General features: G+C 43.9%; 1 protein-coding gene across 3 annotated transcripts in view; it reads right to left on the bottom strand.

Annotated features, from left to right (window-relative positions):
* BCAS3 (BCAS3 microtubule associated cell migration factor) overlaps positions 1-16270 on the bottom strand; it is a 4343716-nt gene that overhangs the window by 4201485 nt on the left and 125961 nt on the right. For all 3 annotated transcript variants that reach the window (XM_078679810.1, XM_078679809.1, XM_078679811.1), the window contains exon 5: positions 4364-4470. In XM_078679810.1, the coding sequence (XP_078535936.1) occupies positions 4364-4470 (107 nt within the window). The remainder of the gene's footprint in view (positions 1-4363; positions 4471-16270) is intronic.

Below are 16270 nucleotides of genomic sequence, written 5' to 3'. Positions count from 1 at the left end.
TTGGTTGAGAAAGTCCTGCAAATTGTACATTTGCCTACCTCATGCTCTGGATAGAGGCAGTAAATACATTTCTTGTGAGGGTCCTCTGAGAAGAGCCGCAATTTCCCACAAGAAGCACATGGTCGAAACAGAGACTTCTTACTTGAAGACATCCCAAAAACTGTAGAAATCCACAAAGAAATTGAAAAAAAACTGAGCAGAGCTTGGGGAGACTCCCTTCACACGACGTGTGGTAGAAAGTCTGAGGGCCTGAGCCTCTGAGGAGAAGGTTCTAGAGGGGTGCTTGCGCCTGATTGGCTGTAGTTTGGACTAGCATAATGACATGGATATGCTATGAAAGTGCTTTTTTCTTTTAATGTATTCCTATGTTTTAATGCTAACCTTGGTACTTATGAGTATTTTTGGTTTAGTATGTATGTAAATATGTTTTTATATATATATATATATATATATATATATATACATACATATATATATATATATATATATATATATATATTAGGTTTTACTGCTATTTTATTTACCGTGGGGCTCCCACTTTGACGACGGGGAATATTCAAGCATGTGAATCTATGAAAGACACCCCAATACTGGAGAATCACACTTGCACCTTGATGTCGTTTTTATCTATTTATACTTTGTATTTGTCTGTATTTATTTCTGTGGTTTTCTTTTAAGACCTTTGTAGGTCGATAAAAGATTTTTTTGTATTGGAACAAAAAATATCCATATAATGCTGTAAGATTGAAATTAATCAAAAATAAAAGGTGAATAAATCAAACCTTCTGAGGTGTCTACTTTTTCAGATTAGAACTTCAAAATGTATCTGTCAAGTGACAAATTCTAAAAATATTTTGACGCTTAACTTTTGAGACTTTGACATGACAAGGTTAGGTGATAGTTAGTGACTGGTTGAGTGTTATCAATAATGTAATAACAAATTAGTTAACCGATAAACAACATGAGTTTTTATGAGAGTTATACTGCACTAAAGGGTGGCAATGAGATGGAAAATTGAAAGCTCCGTTGTTTTCTGAATGAGTACTTGGAAAGTAAGAGCAAGACGTGGGTGTAAACCCACAATGGGAAGAGGTGTGGGGCAGCGGCGTGGGTGCCTGGCTCCGGACCACGGGGTTCACGGTTTGATCCCCAGGTTAGCCCAGGACCATGTGACTCGGGGCAATAGCTCGCTTAATCTTCCCGACAGCCCCCAGCGCTGGGACAACTCTCCGGAGTTAGCTGTGTGCTTTTATATATGCTGTTATTTCATTTCATATTTCACAATGTAACAGGAAGTAAACAATACAGGTTTTAGAAAGCATTCAAGAGCAACCACCTATGGAAGGTGGGGGGGGGGACAGGCGTATACGGATTCCCTCAGCCAATCTTTGGATATGGATACTTTTAGATTCACATGAGATCTGGGCCCGTCTTCAATTGAGTACATTAATTAATTCTGCCTTTATAAGCCAATGATGTTTCTGTTGCACCGATTCATTTTTCTTCACATGGGTCATATCTGTATCGAACTGGGGTTACTTTTTGAGAATTGTAGCTATAAAGCCACACTAAGTACTTCTCATTTACAACTGAGTTACAGACAACGGAAAATAAAGGGACTTCAATACATGAACGTGTTTGAAAAGAAGCATGAAAGCAAACCTTAACATTAAATCAGAGGCTCGAATTAGAAATACCTTCGCCAATAACCGCAAAAACAAACATTCTGCCAATAAATCCTAATTAAAGCCTTAATCCCTGCCACTGACTACACTCTGAGGCTCCATACAATACCCATAACATCAACTTCTTGACACATAAATCACGAGAACAAGACCCACTGTCATAAACCACAAGTCTATGCCCCTGTTATTATTCACAAGAATAAATCCACTGTTGTTAATCACAAATGGGCACCCCTACAATTAACCGCACAATTCCACACCCTGCCAATAATAACATGACCAACTTCCCTTACATTAATCACACCCCATTAATCAAAAGACCACAACCCATCAGTCATCATAAAGCTACATCTCATGCCACTAATAATTATAAAAATCTGTTTTCTTTTCGCATCTCTTTGTCAAAGCGCTTTACAAACAACATTTTGCAACTACTTTTTCATGTGATGGACACGTTCCATTATTACGGACAGCCATTGGCACTTGTGGGTGTGTGCTGTGGAAGATATACCGGTGCTGAATGGTTGCCTTCATAAGATCTAGCAGTGGGTAACGAATTGTTTTTGAGATTTTTGTTTTTCTGCAGCAACATGACGTTTTGATGTAATCCTGGATAGCAAAAGTAGCTGTGATTGGTATTCCTCTCATTCCTACCTCTTTTGGAAAATCTAGTTAGATCATCTTTCTATGAATATTCAAGTTAAAAAACTGGACCAATATCCTAATTTTCAGGGACACATCTCCCATATTCCGCAAAATCTTTAATTCATGTCTTCTGGTTTGTCTATTGAAATGCCACTCTTGCTGGGTCTCCCAAGTCTACTTTGCTCCAAGAAAGGCATCTACCACACAGGCTCAATACTGGGGGTGGGAGCAAAGGAACTCAAACACATTACCTGGGTTCAGCAGCAATTTCATTAGCTTCTTTGGTCTACTCGGATTCCAAGAAAAATTCTACCATTCCACACAAAGCTGTTTACTCTATTTTGTAGGGAAACTATGCATCAAGTAGGACTCTTGGTATAAGGAGAAGGAGACATTCAGGAATACATTGAGGTAAAATTGCTTCTTTAAATCACTCTTATGCCACCATCTCTGCCACTAACCACCAATTACCACTAACCAAACCCCGGTCCTAAACTTCAACATAACACTTAACAAGGTTGAGAAGAGGACATGATAATAAGTCTAGCTACATATTCCGTGACTGCGTCAGAGATTGAGATGGAATTGGAAGTTGTTGCCAGGACAAACTGTGGGTCGATTACCACATGTGTGATCACAAAGCATATCTGGAGTTTGGAATGGAGAGGTAGCTGTGTTGAGTTCTGACTGAGGTTCACTGGTTGATGTTGTTGACATGTGAGGAGAGGTTTAAAAGTTGTTATTTTACTTGCAAATCTGGAATAAGGGTATGGAGCTGGACTTTGTGCGCAGCTGTACCTGGCAGCAGGGATACACATGCAGAGAAGAGGATGTGTGTAGAGGCCTGTGAAGATGCAGTGTTAAAAAGCTGATTTGAAAGACAAAATGGTGGGCAATTATTTACAATCCATCTGGCCAGTGTAGAAGGGCATTGGTCTACCAGAGAGAGAACCCTGAATAACCCTTCACATGAATACTGATAAGACATTGTAGATTTAGTTTTATATTCAATACACATGCACTACATAAGGGCAGTGGGCTAAAGCAGACTTTATCTCACAAAAAGGAAACATTGTTACATAGATGGTGGATGAAGGCATATTTTACCATACAGCAGCTTTTCCTTGTGAAGGGGCAACGTGGGACATGAATATCTCAAAAAGACGTTGAATGTACACTTATTTTGGAACCACCTATAGGGCTAATATAGCTGGCAGCAGCCAACCTAACAGATCCAGGTTCAAGGTATTGTAGGTTCACTGTAACTTCCTATTGCTACATATATATTGCTTATCTTTCATCATCAGACATGGTTTGTTAGTGCTCGAGTTCAGAACGTGTTTATGTCTTCACGAGAAGCACTGCAGATATTCTGGACAAAACTTCACAAGACATCCCACCCACTGCACTCCTTCAGGCTACCACAATAGTTATGGGCCGCAGAGGCAGCTAATAATGTTGGATCATCATCACCTGTCCGAAAGAGCTTGACACGCCTAGATCTAGAGCACAAGACCTGGTGTAGAAATGCACACTTTATAATACACGAGCCGCACAATATCTGCTCAATGTTTGAAGCCTGCACCAAAGCCTTGGCAAAATAGACATTCAATTGGGACATAGGTCTCAACTCTGTGTAGCAGATCACCGTCAGGCTGAGGTACAGTCATCTGGACTCAAATCTGGAACCAGTGACATGGAGATAGCCGACAGATCTTCTTATATATCTCTGGTCCATAGTTGATAGGCAACAGGATGCAGGACAGTTATGAAGATGCAATATTAAGACCCTACGCATGCAAATTTACAACAAAACATCATAATGCAGCTAACAGACTAGTCCCACTGCCCTGAGAGCTCACAGCAAATATTAGACAACAGCAATGCGTTTCTGGTTACATTTATCCAACCTGGTCACCAAATACAGGTTCGAAAGCAGGTCACCATAAAAAAAAAAATGGAGTCAAAGAAGCAGTTTTTCTAATCAGCAACATATTAGGCAAAAGGTAATCACAAACGTGATCTGTACTTACAGGAATACTCCAGACCTGCATCCCGTCGCTGTACCCAATCATCAGAAGCAAAGGGGGGTCATTGCCAGAGCTGTGCATTTCATGGAATTCTACATTTCTTGATGTGTCTAAATTTGTAATAAAAACAGAAAAGCAGGTCAGAACATGGCTGTGTTTGCTAAACCTTCTGTGAATTTGCATGCTGTGCCACCCCTGCAACGAAAGTATTGCCGTAAAAACAGACAAACTAATGCTGCATCTAAAGTTCTGTGTATGCATATTATTATATTAGGATACAACCTTGTTGTTACATTACATAATTCATTTATTTTCCTGGTAATTAGGACATAGCATTTTCACGATCAAATGTGCCTTACTAAGGCACCTGCATGGCTGCCTCGCTCTAGGTCTCGGTTTCACTTTGAAGCAAGAGAATACAAGTATTGAAAATGCGTTGCCACGTGTGGGCGCTGTAGCTATAAAGTGATACATAGCAGTGAAGAAAACATGCCTCCACATAGCGTCCAAACTAACAAACTGCACCACTGTCATTGGGGTCACAAGAATGTAAAAAACATTTGACTGATCAGTGTGGCAGAAGAAGTTGTACAACAACTGCCAGTTAGATTCGCTCCCCCGACCCATTGAAGGCATTACAACTGTTGTATACTTTGACAAAATGCGGGTTTACCTTTGGCGTATTCATTCAAACACCAGAGGGACATGAAGGGCTAGTAAAGGGAACAACCGCCGTCGAAAGGCATGAGCTAGATGACCCAGTTATGCAGGAAAACATTTTAAGCACCACTCAACAGAGCACAAAAAGTCTATGGAGCTAAATCTTGGCAGCTGAGGAACCTGGAAAGTGGCAGAGAAGGTTCATTACAGACCCCCAGAAACTTTCCACTGGGGAGTAAAGGAGTCTCAGAGGGGAAGAGTATAGAAGTACTGCACGCAGACCCCTTCAAAAGGTGGGTACAGCTGATGGAACCCAACTTAAACAAGCATTGGCATAGCCAATAGGTCTCGCTTTTGGGGCGAGTGATGATGTGGTGGTGCTGACTATGCTGTGGTGGTGCTGACTGATGCTGTGGTATGCCTTTGTGAACAGGAAGCAAATGTAATTGATTCAAGTGGTCGGTGATAGGTGCCCATCTTAGTAAGCCAAGGAATACTCAGCGCACATTTTTTAAAAAATAATTTGAAGCTTTTGAAATTGGTAGTTGTTTAAAACCAGATACATATCTTTCAGTAATCAAGACACAATTCCACAATTATGATGCGTGCCCTCGATTAATCAGTATCTATGTGCTCACAGTCACACATGGCAAGCGTAACAGAAGGAATAATCGTTTTGCCGTAGTACATATGTGTACAAACTGACTTTGGGAGCTACCCTTTTCAGATAGTGCACCAGAAAGCCATGCAAACCGGAGCGCTTCATAAACTCACTGGGTATATGAAGCGCTATATAAACATTGCAATAGGACCATCCTAAAAGTGGTTTTGGCTTTCAAAGAGTAAGAAAGAGCTTTACAAGTACAATACAATCATCCATTGCTAGAGCCAGAGGCTGGTGTGCATGTATTGACGTCATGATTTACTCGGCTGAGCTTGTTTTCTCATATTTTCACTGCAAGGCCTGCTTGTGGTTAGTGCAGTTGATGGTAGTGAATGAAACAGATACCACTTAATGAAACTGATAGCTGTGGTTACAGCTAGCAGCACTGGATGCAGCTAATATGATGGACTGCGTCTGATAGGACTGGATGTAGGTGATGTAATTTGTGGCCGCTTAGGTCTGCCATTTTAATGAATCGAAGACTGTGCAGTGCAGGACAATAAAAAAGACAGTCTAAAAGCCCACTTAGTGGTGGGGTGTGCCGTCTTTTAGCGGAAGAGATCCTAGTGGTGGGGTGTGCCGTCTTTTAGCGGAAGCGATCCTAGTGGTGGGGTGTGCCGTCTTTTAGCGGAAGTGATCCTAGTGGTGGGGTGTGCCGTCTTTTAGCGGAAGTGATCCTAGTGGTGGGGTGTGCCATCTGTTAGCGGAAGCGATCCTGCTCGGTTTTAATTGTAGTAGATGCTGAACCTCAGGCTTAGAGAGGTCACTCTCTCATCATGTTAGGGCTCTAATACGAACTCTGGGGGGTCAGGGACGGAGGGTAGTGAGACTTGTAGTGTTTGACTAAGTTTACGCTATGAAATTCAAGACTGTGCAGTGCAGGACAATAAAAAAGACAGTCTAAAAGCCCACTTAGTGGTGGGGTATGCCGTCTTTTAGCGGAAGCGATCCTAGTGGTGGGATGTGCAGTCTTTTAGCGAAAGCGATGCTAGTGGTGGGGTGTGCTGTCTTTCGGCGGAAGTGATCCTATTGGTGGGGTGTGCCGTCTTTTAGCGGAAGCGATCCTAGTGGTAGGGTGTGCCGTCTTTTAGCGGAAGCGATCCTAGTGGTGGGGTGTGCCGCCTTTTAGGAGAAGCGATCAGCTCGCTTTGATTTGTAGTAGATGCTGAACCTAAGGCTTGGAGCGGTCACTCTCTCATCATGATGGGGCTCTAATATGAAAACTGGGGGCTCAGGGACGGAGCATGGTGAGACTTGCAGTGTTTGACTGTGTTTACACTGTGAAATTCTGTGGGGGGACGTCAAACTAGACCCCATAAACCTTGCTGGCTGGCAAAAACCTGGTGTGGATGATGTGGCGCAAAAGTTTGAAAGGCAAGAAGGGTAGTACCACCTCTTGGATGCAGAGGTCTAGCCACTGTTGTACTGGTGGGTGGCAGACGCTCAAGCACAGAGGAAGCAAGTGCCCAGCATGGGGGAACGTTAACAGAGGGGCATGACAAAAAAGTGAAAGTTAAAAAAACAAGCCCAGGAGTTGTGTGCGCGCTAAAAGAAAATTTAAAAAAAGCACACGAGTGGTGCGTGCGCGACGGCAAAAGTGAAAGCAGGCTGGCGAGTGGTGTGCGATGTGCGTGCACCATGATGAGACAGGAAAGCCAGATGGAGCCTCTGCTCGTAACTGTGCGCGTAACCACACGCTCTATGCCAGACAAAAAGCGGTGGTCGGCTTTTTAAAGCCCACACACTAAATGTCTTGCCAGTGCAGCACATGCGCTGGCTCAGACGAGACCTAAAAAGGAACTGCAGGAGAAAAGAGACAACGCAACTGGGGTATTAAGTTAACTTTTGCAATAAAAAACAAGGGCAATATCCGTACAATATCTATAGCTTTAAATTCTCACCTTTTCTCAATGCTGAAATTCTAGTTTTCACCTCCAACAAAAAGTACAATCGAGTTCATAAAAACAGCAATTAAATAACAAGTGTTATCTTCCTACAGATAAACTAGATAGTCTAGGGAAAGCTGGTCATTTTGAGAGCCTGTGCGACGATGGGCAGATGATGCCAGAGACAGTGGCTTTGGCGTGTACCAGTTTATCAGAGATCATCAGAGACAGGCTCAAAGAGCAGAAGTGAGTGCTACTGTTGGAGGGGGTGGAGGAGCGAGTAGAGGACTCCCCCCCCCCCCCCCCCATCAATGGGGTGGGGGTCAAGGACTAGGTACATTACATAGGGAGACCGAATACTTTCAGAAAGACACAGACATATAGATGAACAAGACTTGTACTTCAAACCCAAGAGGAAGAGCAGAAAGGAGGCTAGGAGGAAGGGAACATAGAAGTGTTGATCACTGATTGATGGAAGGATCAGAAGGAGAGAATGGGTCCTGGATGGAATTGTGTATAAACTGAAGGGATTTAGAGAGGTAGAGTACAGCAGAAGGATCGAGTTTGGGAAAGATAGAGGCCAGATAGGTGGGGATTAAAGAGTCTGTGCCTTCAATGGGGGCGAAGGTACAGGCTGATAACAGCACGAACTGTAGTGATGAATGCTGATCTGTATGAAGTGGCAATATTCAAAGTATCGTAAATGCTCTGCTGATGGTGGGGAAACACAAGAAAATGCTAGAAGATCAGCAAATCTTCAGCCTCTCCCTGCTGACTTAGACAAGACAGAAGTCATGAGGTCCTTCTTTGCCGAGCAATTGATGCCACCAGATCAGCTTTGTCTGCTGGTGGCGAAGGAAGCTTTCTTGCGGCCGTCCATAATATCAGTCACCACTGCATAAACTGCTTTTGCCAGCCCAGGGAGAAACGCTGCCACATCTACCTGAGAGCCCCAGTCAAAACGCCGTCACTGCTGCCCTCGACGCTGCTCCAACCGCTGCCTGTCTCCTCCCCCCGCCGCAGCCTCCCACCATCAGCGCTGCCGCCGAGTGGGGGAGTGGGAAAACAACAAGTCCCTGCGGCCTCCGCGACCGGAAGTCGCGTTGAGGCGGAGCGCGCCAGGAGGCGAATAAAAGCGGACTTCACCTGCCGTGGTGTGTGTACCTGCATAAACTGCTTTTGCCAGCCCAGGGAGAAACGCTGCCACATCTACCTGAGAGCCCCAGTCAAAACGCCGTCACTGCTGCCCTCGACGCTGCTCCAACCGCTGCCTGTCTCCTCCCCCCGCCGCAGCCTCCCACCATCAGCGCTGCCGCCGAGTGGGGGAGTGGGAAAACTACAAGTCCCTGCGGCCTCTGCGACCGGAAGTCGCGTTGAGGCGGAGCGCGCCAGGAGGCGAATAAAAGCAGACTTCAATTCCCGCGTCGCGGGAGCGCGCGGGGCCGCGCCGGGCTAAGCCCGGGCAAAGGGCGGGCCCTCTGTGGCCCTCCGGGGACCGAGGAGGCCGGGACGGGGCCATCCCCCTGAGATCCTGCCTAGCTGTCATCTACCAAGGTAAACGCCAAATGCTATTTTCATCTTCTGCACCTGCAAGCTGTTATTTCCTCCATCAGCAATATTGCCTATAGCTTAAAATAACTTTGCGAAGACGAATAAATGCCGAAACACACCCGTGACCACAAGATCTGCAACTAGATTGAAAGACGTCACCAATAGCCCTCTTCCCATAATAACCGCCATAGACTTAATGCTACAAAAAACGATCAATGTCGTGGCGGATGCCATTCAGGACTCCGAAAGACGCTTATCACTTACCCCAGATCTATGTTTCCCGGACCTCTCTTTACACACCACTGGTAACATTATCATTCTGGACAATACTATAAACTCTGAGGAGTCCATCCTAACGTTGTCATTCACAGGGCTTCCTAGCCCTCAAACAAGAGACAATACACAAACAGCCTTGCCTATATCATCTACAGGCAACAGTAGGAACAACAGCCTTGCGCTAACTGGTGAAAACGGCAGTAGCACCCATCTGTCACCTATAGCCCACCTACACCCAGTAGCCCCCTCCCCGGGTGGTTTAACATCTACAACGACGAAACCTGTTACCAAAGTCAGTCGCTTGATAAAGAGCAAAACTAGGCCTATTGGCACACGAGGTAAATTTAAGTCATCCATAGCCAAAAAACAAAAATCTCACCTCAAGGCTAAACATCTTAGCTTGGCTAAAGACATCTGGTCTACCTTTAGACTGGCCAAACCTGCCCCAGAAACAGCGACCTTATGTCCCTTTATAAGTAGTCAAGACTCAGATCTGATCTTGAATAAAGAGACGACAGTACCCACAAATATGCCTACACACACCACAGTCAGGGCTGATCACACAATGATAAACCCAAAATCACTTCTGAGTGACCTTGAAAGCCTAATTAAGTCCCTCCTGTTACCCATCAGTGAGAGAGTCCTTAATATTGAGAACGCCTTAGGGAAGTTTGAAAGGGCCCAAAATGATGCAACATCTACCTTGCTTAAAACACTGAAGGTATCACAACCAATTTCTACCTTCACACCAGCCAGTAATTCCCTCGCTTTGACTAGTAATAAAAACCTTAGGGCAAAAAAAGCCATAGCAACCCCTACCTCTGCTAGTAAGCGAAACCTGTCAACATGCCAGGAAAAGACTCCTCCAATTATCCCAGCGACAATTCAAGATAGAGGTACTAACATATCCCACCCAGTGGCTGCCATACCAAGTAGCTCTCAAACTTCACTTGACGCTGAGATAGAAGATTGTGAATGGGCCGCCGAAAGCTCCCCGATTAAAATAGTAACTACCCAGGCAGAACAAACGAGACCAACTAAAAACCTCAAACAGGGTATACCTATAAAACAATTAGGTGTTACCCTGACAAAATCGGCGGTAGCTAAAAGACCACTTCATGTTAACCTCCCGCCTGAATCTAGTCCGTACACCATTGTAATGATTGGTGTACCTAAATTGGTGGGGGACAGGGTAGAATCTCATGGGGACCTAAAAAACAAGGTGAGCCATTGGCTCACAACTCATAGACCGATCCCTAAACATATTAATGGTCATATTGCACAGGTAAGAAGAGTAGATTGGGTGGGAAACAGATTTAAATCGACCGAGGGTGACTGTATCGTGGTAACCCTTGGGGACAGTCGTGCTGCTAGTTTCATAAGTAGCTGGAAAAGTGGTGTGACAAACAGCTTGATTCGTACCATGGCCTTAAGTTACTTTTACCCAAATAACCTTGGTCATTATCCTACACAAGTACAGCCAACCTATGGACAGGAGGGGTTGCTTGAACCAATAGTTGATAACCAACCTGGGGCCCATACACTGCCTATTGGTCCACATACCCGAATAAACCTCACTGACTATAGGCATGAACACCCATGGCTGAGTAGGCCTAGCAGCCATCCCAGTAGATACCAGGAGAGAAGTGAGCTTTTTACTTGCCCTCAACAGCAGCTCTATTCATACCCCTATTACTTAGACACACAATATGGGGTACCCATTTCTAATAGATTTGATGCTCTTTACAACACCGATTATTTAGACGAGATCGATTGACAAATCGTATCTCCATCCTCCTACTCTATTTCTACTGAGCCCCCAACTAAGGTAGCTCCCCTTTATAGAGTATCAAGCATTAGTCTAGAGTGCATAAATGTTTCCTTCCCAGAGGCCAGTGAAGCGCCTATGGCAGCTCCCTTAGTACAATCCCACGAAAACACATTGATTGTGAATGGGTGTAGTCACTCATGTCCCTCAAACCAAACCCAACGCATAGTGCCCAGTGGAGTAAAGAACTCTTTAACCACCAGCAATGTAACGCAAGCACACTTAATAACGGATCATGGGGTTCAAGTAATCTCTCTCTCCACAGATAAGGCCCAGATAGCAGGCTTGGGCCTCATTGAACAACGTTCCATACATCTTTTATCCTGGAACATAGCCGGTCTAGCCGTTAAGGTTAATGATCCAGCGTGGTTAGCCTATGTAAAAAATTATACAATCTTATGCTTTCAAGAAACCTGGTTAGTAGATGAAAATGTACACATTGAGGGCTTTCAAAGTTTCTTCTTACCAGCAGCCCCATCAAATAGTGGAAGATCTAAAGGGGGCCTGGCAACTTATATAAGCCTTGCACTTAGCTGCCAGGTCTCAAACAGAGCATTGGATAATAAACATATTCAAATCTTAGTGCTCAGGAATGGTAAAAAGGCACTGACCCCTATTAATTTCTACAATGCTGTGTCATCAAATAAGGAGTGTAACATTCTTAATTTACAAAACTTTTTGCAAGCAAAAGCGGATAGTCTACCTCGAAATATCATCTTCGCCGGAGACTTTAACGCTTACCCCTGTGGCAACCCTGAAACGACACCTATTGGCCTCTTAGGCTGCAACAATAGGTCTGGCTTTCACTTCGATCATTCGCCTCGAGGCACTTGTATCAATAACTTAATTGATGGTAGGAATCTAACCGTCGCAATGACCACGCTGGAGGACTCACACATATTTAACGTCCCCACGTACAAAGGCCACGGTAAAGGCTCCTACATAGACCACATGTTTCTTTCAAGGGATCTAGTTGATTTAGCCACTGACTTTGAAATTCAAACAAGCATCTTCAGTGACCATAATCCTTTGTCGATCAGGATTGGAGGAGGCCTTTTTGAACATAGGAAGCCTCGACCTGATCATGGTGTCCTAAAACCCATCAATGGAAATCGTCGTCTGAAGTGGTCAAAGGTTAACAGTGACTCCTTGTACAGTTCAATCAACACTAGTTGTGGTAGTGACCTAGACCTTTGTGTTTCTCCATCCACTTTGCCCGAAGCGACTTGGATTGCCTTTGCCGCTGTTGTTGACAAAATTGGCCAATTGTTATCTGTACCAATAAAGGGTCATCATGAACACCAACCAGGGTGGTTTGATCAAGCTTGTTCAAAGGCCGGACGAGATTTTAAAAAAGCACTTAAGGCTACCCCAAGAGACCCTGTCCTTATAAAGTCACTGCGATCTAACTACAAGACAGTCCTGGCAGCCCGGAAAAAAGAAGTAAAAGTTGGTGTTTGGGAGAAGCTATGCGACCCTGCAATTCTGGGCAATAGCTCCAAGTTTTGGAGTATTGTAAATAAACCTATGTTTGACGTCCCCATTAACTCTATGGCTGGGACTAACATACCTGGGAAGAGTGGATGTTACACTACAGTACAATTTTCAAAAGTGATAAATCACAAGCAGACTTTGTTTTTAAATCCTCTGATGAAAATGTGTTGTGCTTCACAGTGGGGGAGGTAGTAAAGGGGATACAAGGATTAACCTGCAACAAAGCACCTGGCCCTGATGGTATACCACCCGATCTATTTAAATCAAACATCCTTTTATGGGCACCAGTTATTACTGCAGTTGTAAATGCCGGAATTTTGGCTGGTTGCCCAAAAGCTTGGGGGTCTTCGACCATCGTCCCTGTTTTCAAGAAAGGTGATCGTGGTAGTGTTACATGCTACAGACCCATATCCCTGATTAACTCAGTTACAAAGGTGGTGGGGGGTATCATCCTAAATAGATTAACAGCCTGGGCCAATGATAATAATATACTGTCACCAATACAATATGGGTTCAGACCAGGCCACTCTACGATAACCCAATGTCTGAATCTATATCTAATAAACAGCAAATACACCGTAGCAAGAAAAGGGACAATCCATATGGCCTTTATGGATTTATCGTCCGCGTTTGACTGTGTAGACAGAGGCAGGCTTTGGGAGGTCCTGTTAAAAATGGGGGTGGAACAAAACCTGGTCAACCTTCTCGTTGACCTCCACTCGGACACAAGAGCAAACGTCCGCTACACCCATGACATGAAGGTAACAAGAGATTTTAGTATAACTCGAGGTGTCAGGCAAGGGTGCATCCTCGCCCCTTTTCTTTTTAATCTTTATATTAACGAGTTGGAGGAGCACTTATTAAAAACTGGTACAGATTTTCCTTATATTGGCAAGAAGGGCATACCTGTCCTATTATATGCGGACGACGCCGTTTTAATATCCAGAACGGCGCTCGGACTTCAAATCTTGTTAGACTCTTTTAATAACTTCATGAACTCCCGTGGCCTGAGTATTAATAATTCGAAATCCTTTACAATGATGACAGGCGTAACTCCAAAAAAAATATACCCTCACTTTGTAAATGGGGACAAAATACCCACCACCAAGACTTTCTCGTACCTTGGGGTCCTTTTCGATCATAAACTAACCTGGGCACCAGCAATACAAAAGAAAAAGGGTGAGGTAGTGCGGGCCAATGCAGCAATACTGGACTTCTCAAGAAAAATGGGCAATAGTCCGGTGGCTGCTGTCTTGAAGTTATATCAAGCCAAAAGCACCGCAATCGCACGTTATGGAAGTGAAATATGGGGATCAGAATCACTAGGCGCCCTTGAAGTTACTGAGAATAACTTCCTAAAACAGGTCCTAAGGCTACCTAGGGGCACAGCCAACCTCCCAGTACATGAGGAACTTGGCATCCCATATCTAAGTGATAAGCTGGCCGTGAATCCTTTGCTATGCTGGCTGAATAGCTGGCTAAACACAGCCATACCTCTTACCAGAAACATTCTTCAAGAGGCACTAGAGTGGGATGGTAGACTCAAGATCCCATGGTTAAAATATGTAAGAATGTGGCTTTTTGAACTAGGCCGACCAGATTTATTTCTATCCCCCGAAACAATAACCAAAACTGATGTAACCTTTGTTAGGAACACCTTTATGCTGTCCAGGTGCATGGCACGGGAGGAAAACGAATACAAGAAAAGTAGTGTGAGACAGTATGTTTTAACCAAAACCTGTTTATACATGGAACCTTACCTGACTTGGCCCATGTCCGGCTATGACCGTTTCTTATTAACAAGGTTCCGATTTAATATGTTCCATCTTTTATTAGCTGTACCAAGTGGAGCACATAGAGGACAAGTGTTGCCAACTTGCGGCTGCGACAATAAGTCTCCGCAAGATCTGGCACACTTTTTATTTTTTGTCAGTTTTATACACTTCCCCGTAATCTGTTTTTAAAACCTTTACTTAAACATCTGAATTTCGTACAACTCAGACCTGCACTCTGTCACCTCCAAATGCTAAATAGTGAATGTACTATGTTTGTATGTAGTTTTTTAAAACTCGCAGTTAAACATAGAAAAAGCATGGAAGGGTAACTAATTTTGCTGCTGAACGTACTCCTATTTCCACTGTATTTTTATCCTTTTTAACTATATCATTGTGTTTATGCTTGTGAATGTCTTGTTGTAATACCACTCTTCCTATTTTTATCTTTACTGTATGGATTAACTTTTATGAAATGCTCTTTTATGATTGTTATATGCAAACAATCGAATAAAGATATTCTTATCTTATCTATCAGTCACCACTGCCAGTGGTGAAATAATGGTGGTACTTGTAAGCCTTTATTTATTGGGTTTACATAACACACAAGAGGATTCCATACCAAGCACAGGGAGACAGGAAAAGCCGGAGGATAACGCACCATAAGCACTTTCAACCATGGATACTGTGTTAACTATTCAGAGTAAGGGTGACACGTTTTTGAAAACTTTCAATTTTTCTATACCTGAGGCAGCAATTTTATTTTTAAACTTAACGAGCAACTCCCCAATGACAGACTGTATGTTACTCAGTGCCTAATTGATAAAATAACCAGTTCCGGAGCCCAAAGCACAGCTGTCAGCACGCCAAATAGCAAGGCTGCACAGTCTTGAATCCAGAGGGGTAACACAGGCCCTTGCGATGCAAAGGTCCACCAGACCTTCAAGGACTGCCCAACCCTTCATGGGCAGCCCATTAAGCCCAAAGCCAATAAATATCTGTGAGATGTGGGAGACTCAAGGGCCCCTCTTCACGTTCTGCAGGCCCCATCATTTTGCCTTACGCCGCTGCTTGAATCCACCCCAGCCCTTTTTAATGCACTGCCAGACAATTCCTGCCCCTTTATTTCACTCTTATAGCTTCCTGCGTTCTCCCTTTGTGGCGGGTTTCCGGTCTTTCTCTTCCTATTTCTTTCCCATTTGTGTGTTTTTCCCGCTCTTCTCTCGAGAAATATTTGACGAGAAAAAATAAGTGCCGGTCCCAAAAAATGAGTGCCAGTGGCCCGCACAGGCAACCACCAGCTCAAGTTGAGCATTGACACTAATACGTATTATATTGCGCAATCCAGATTGGTATGTAGAATAATATGTGCTATTTTTGTTTTTTTAATTTCTTCCAGATGTCTTTCACATTTCCATTTCCCTTATTACTCTATCCAGCCGCATCCCTTATGCAAAGTTATAGCTGTAAGGAGTGAAGGTCTATCTAGTTTCTTTCATGAGTGCCGGAGGAAAGGGCAAATACTTCCAGCAAATATAGGGAGCTAGTAGGAACGGCACCCCTCTGCTTTTGGGAGTAGTAAAGGGCTGATATGTTGCCCAGGACAAGTTTAAAAAAAACTGTAAGTGCTAAATGGATGGTTAGTACTTCCAGGTAGTTGATGTAATGATCCCAGTGGTGAGGGGTTCAGGTTACCTTGCAAAGTAATTGTCAAGAAGAGTACCCCAACCAGTGAGTGATGCATTAGTGGTCACCCGCAGAGGTGGATCCAACCAAGGC

Source organism: Lissotriton helveticus, chromosome 3_1 (genome assembly GCF_964261635.1).
Source record: "Lissotriton helveticus chromosome 3_1, aLisHel1.1, whole genome shotgun sequence".
NCBI lineage: Eukaryota > Metazoa > Chordata > Amphibia > Caudata > Salamandridae > Lissotriton > Lissotriton helveticus.
The sequence above is the reverse complement of the archived record's forward strand: the minus strand, read 5'-3'. Positions and strand labels throughout refer to the sequence as shown.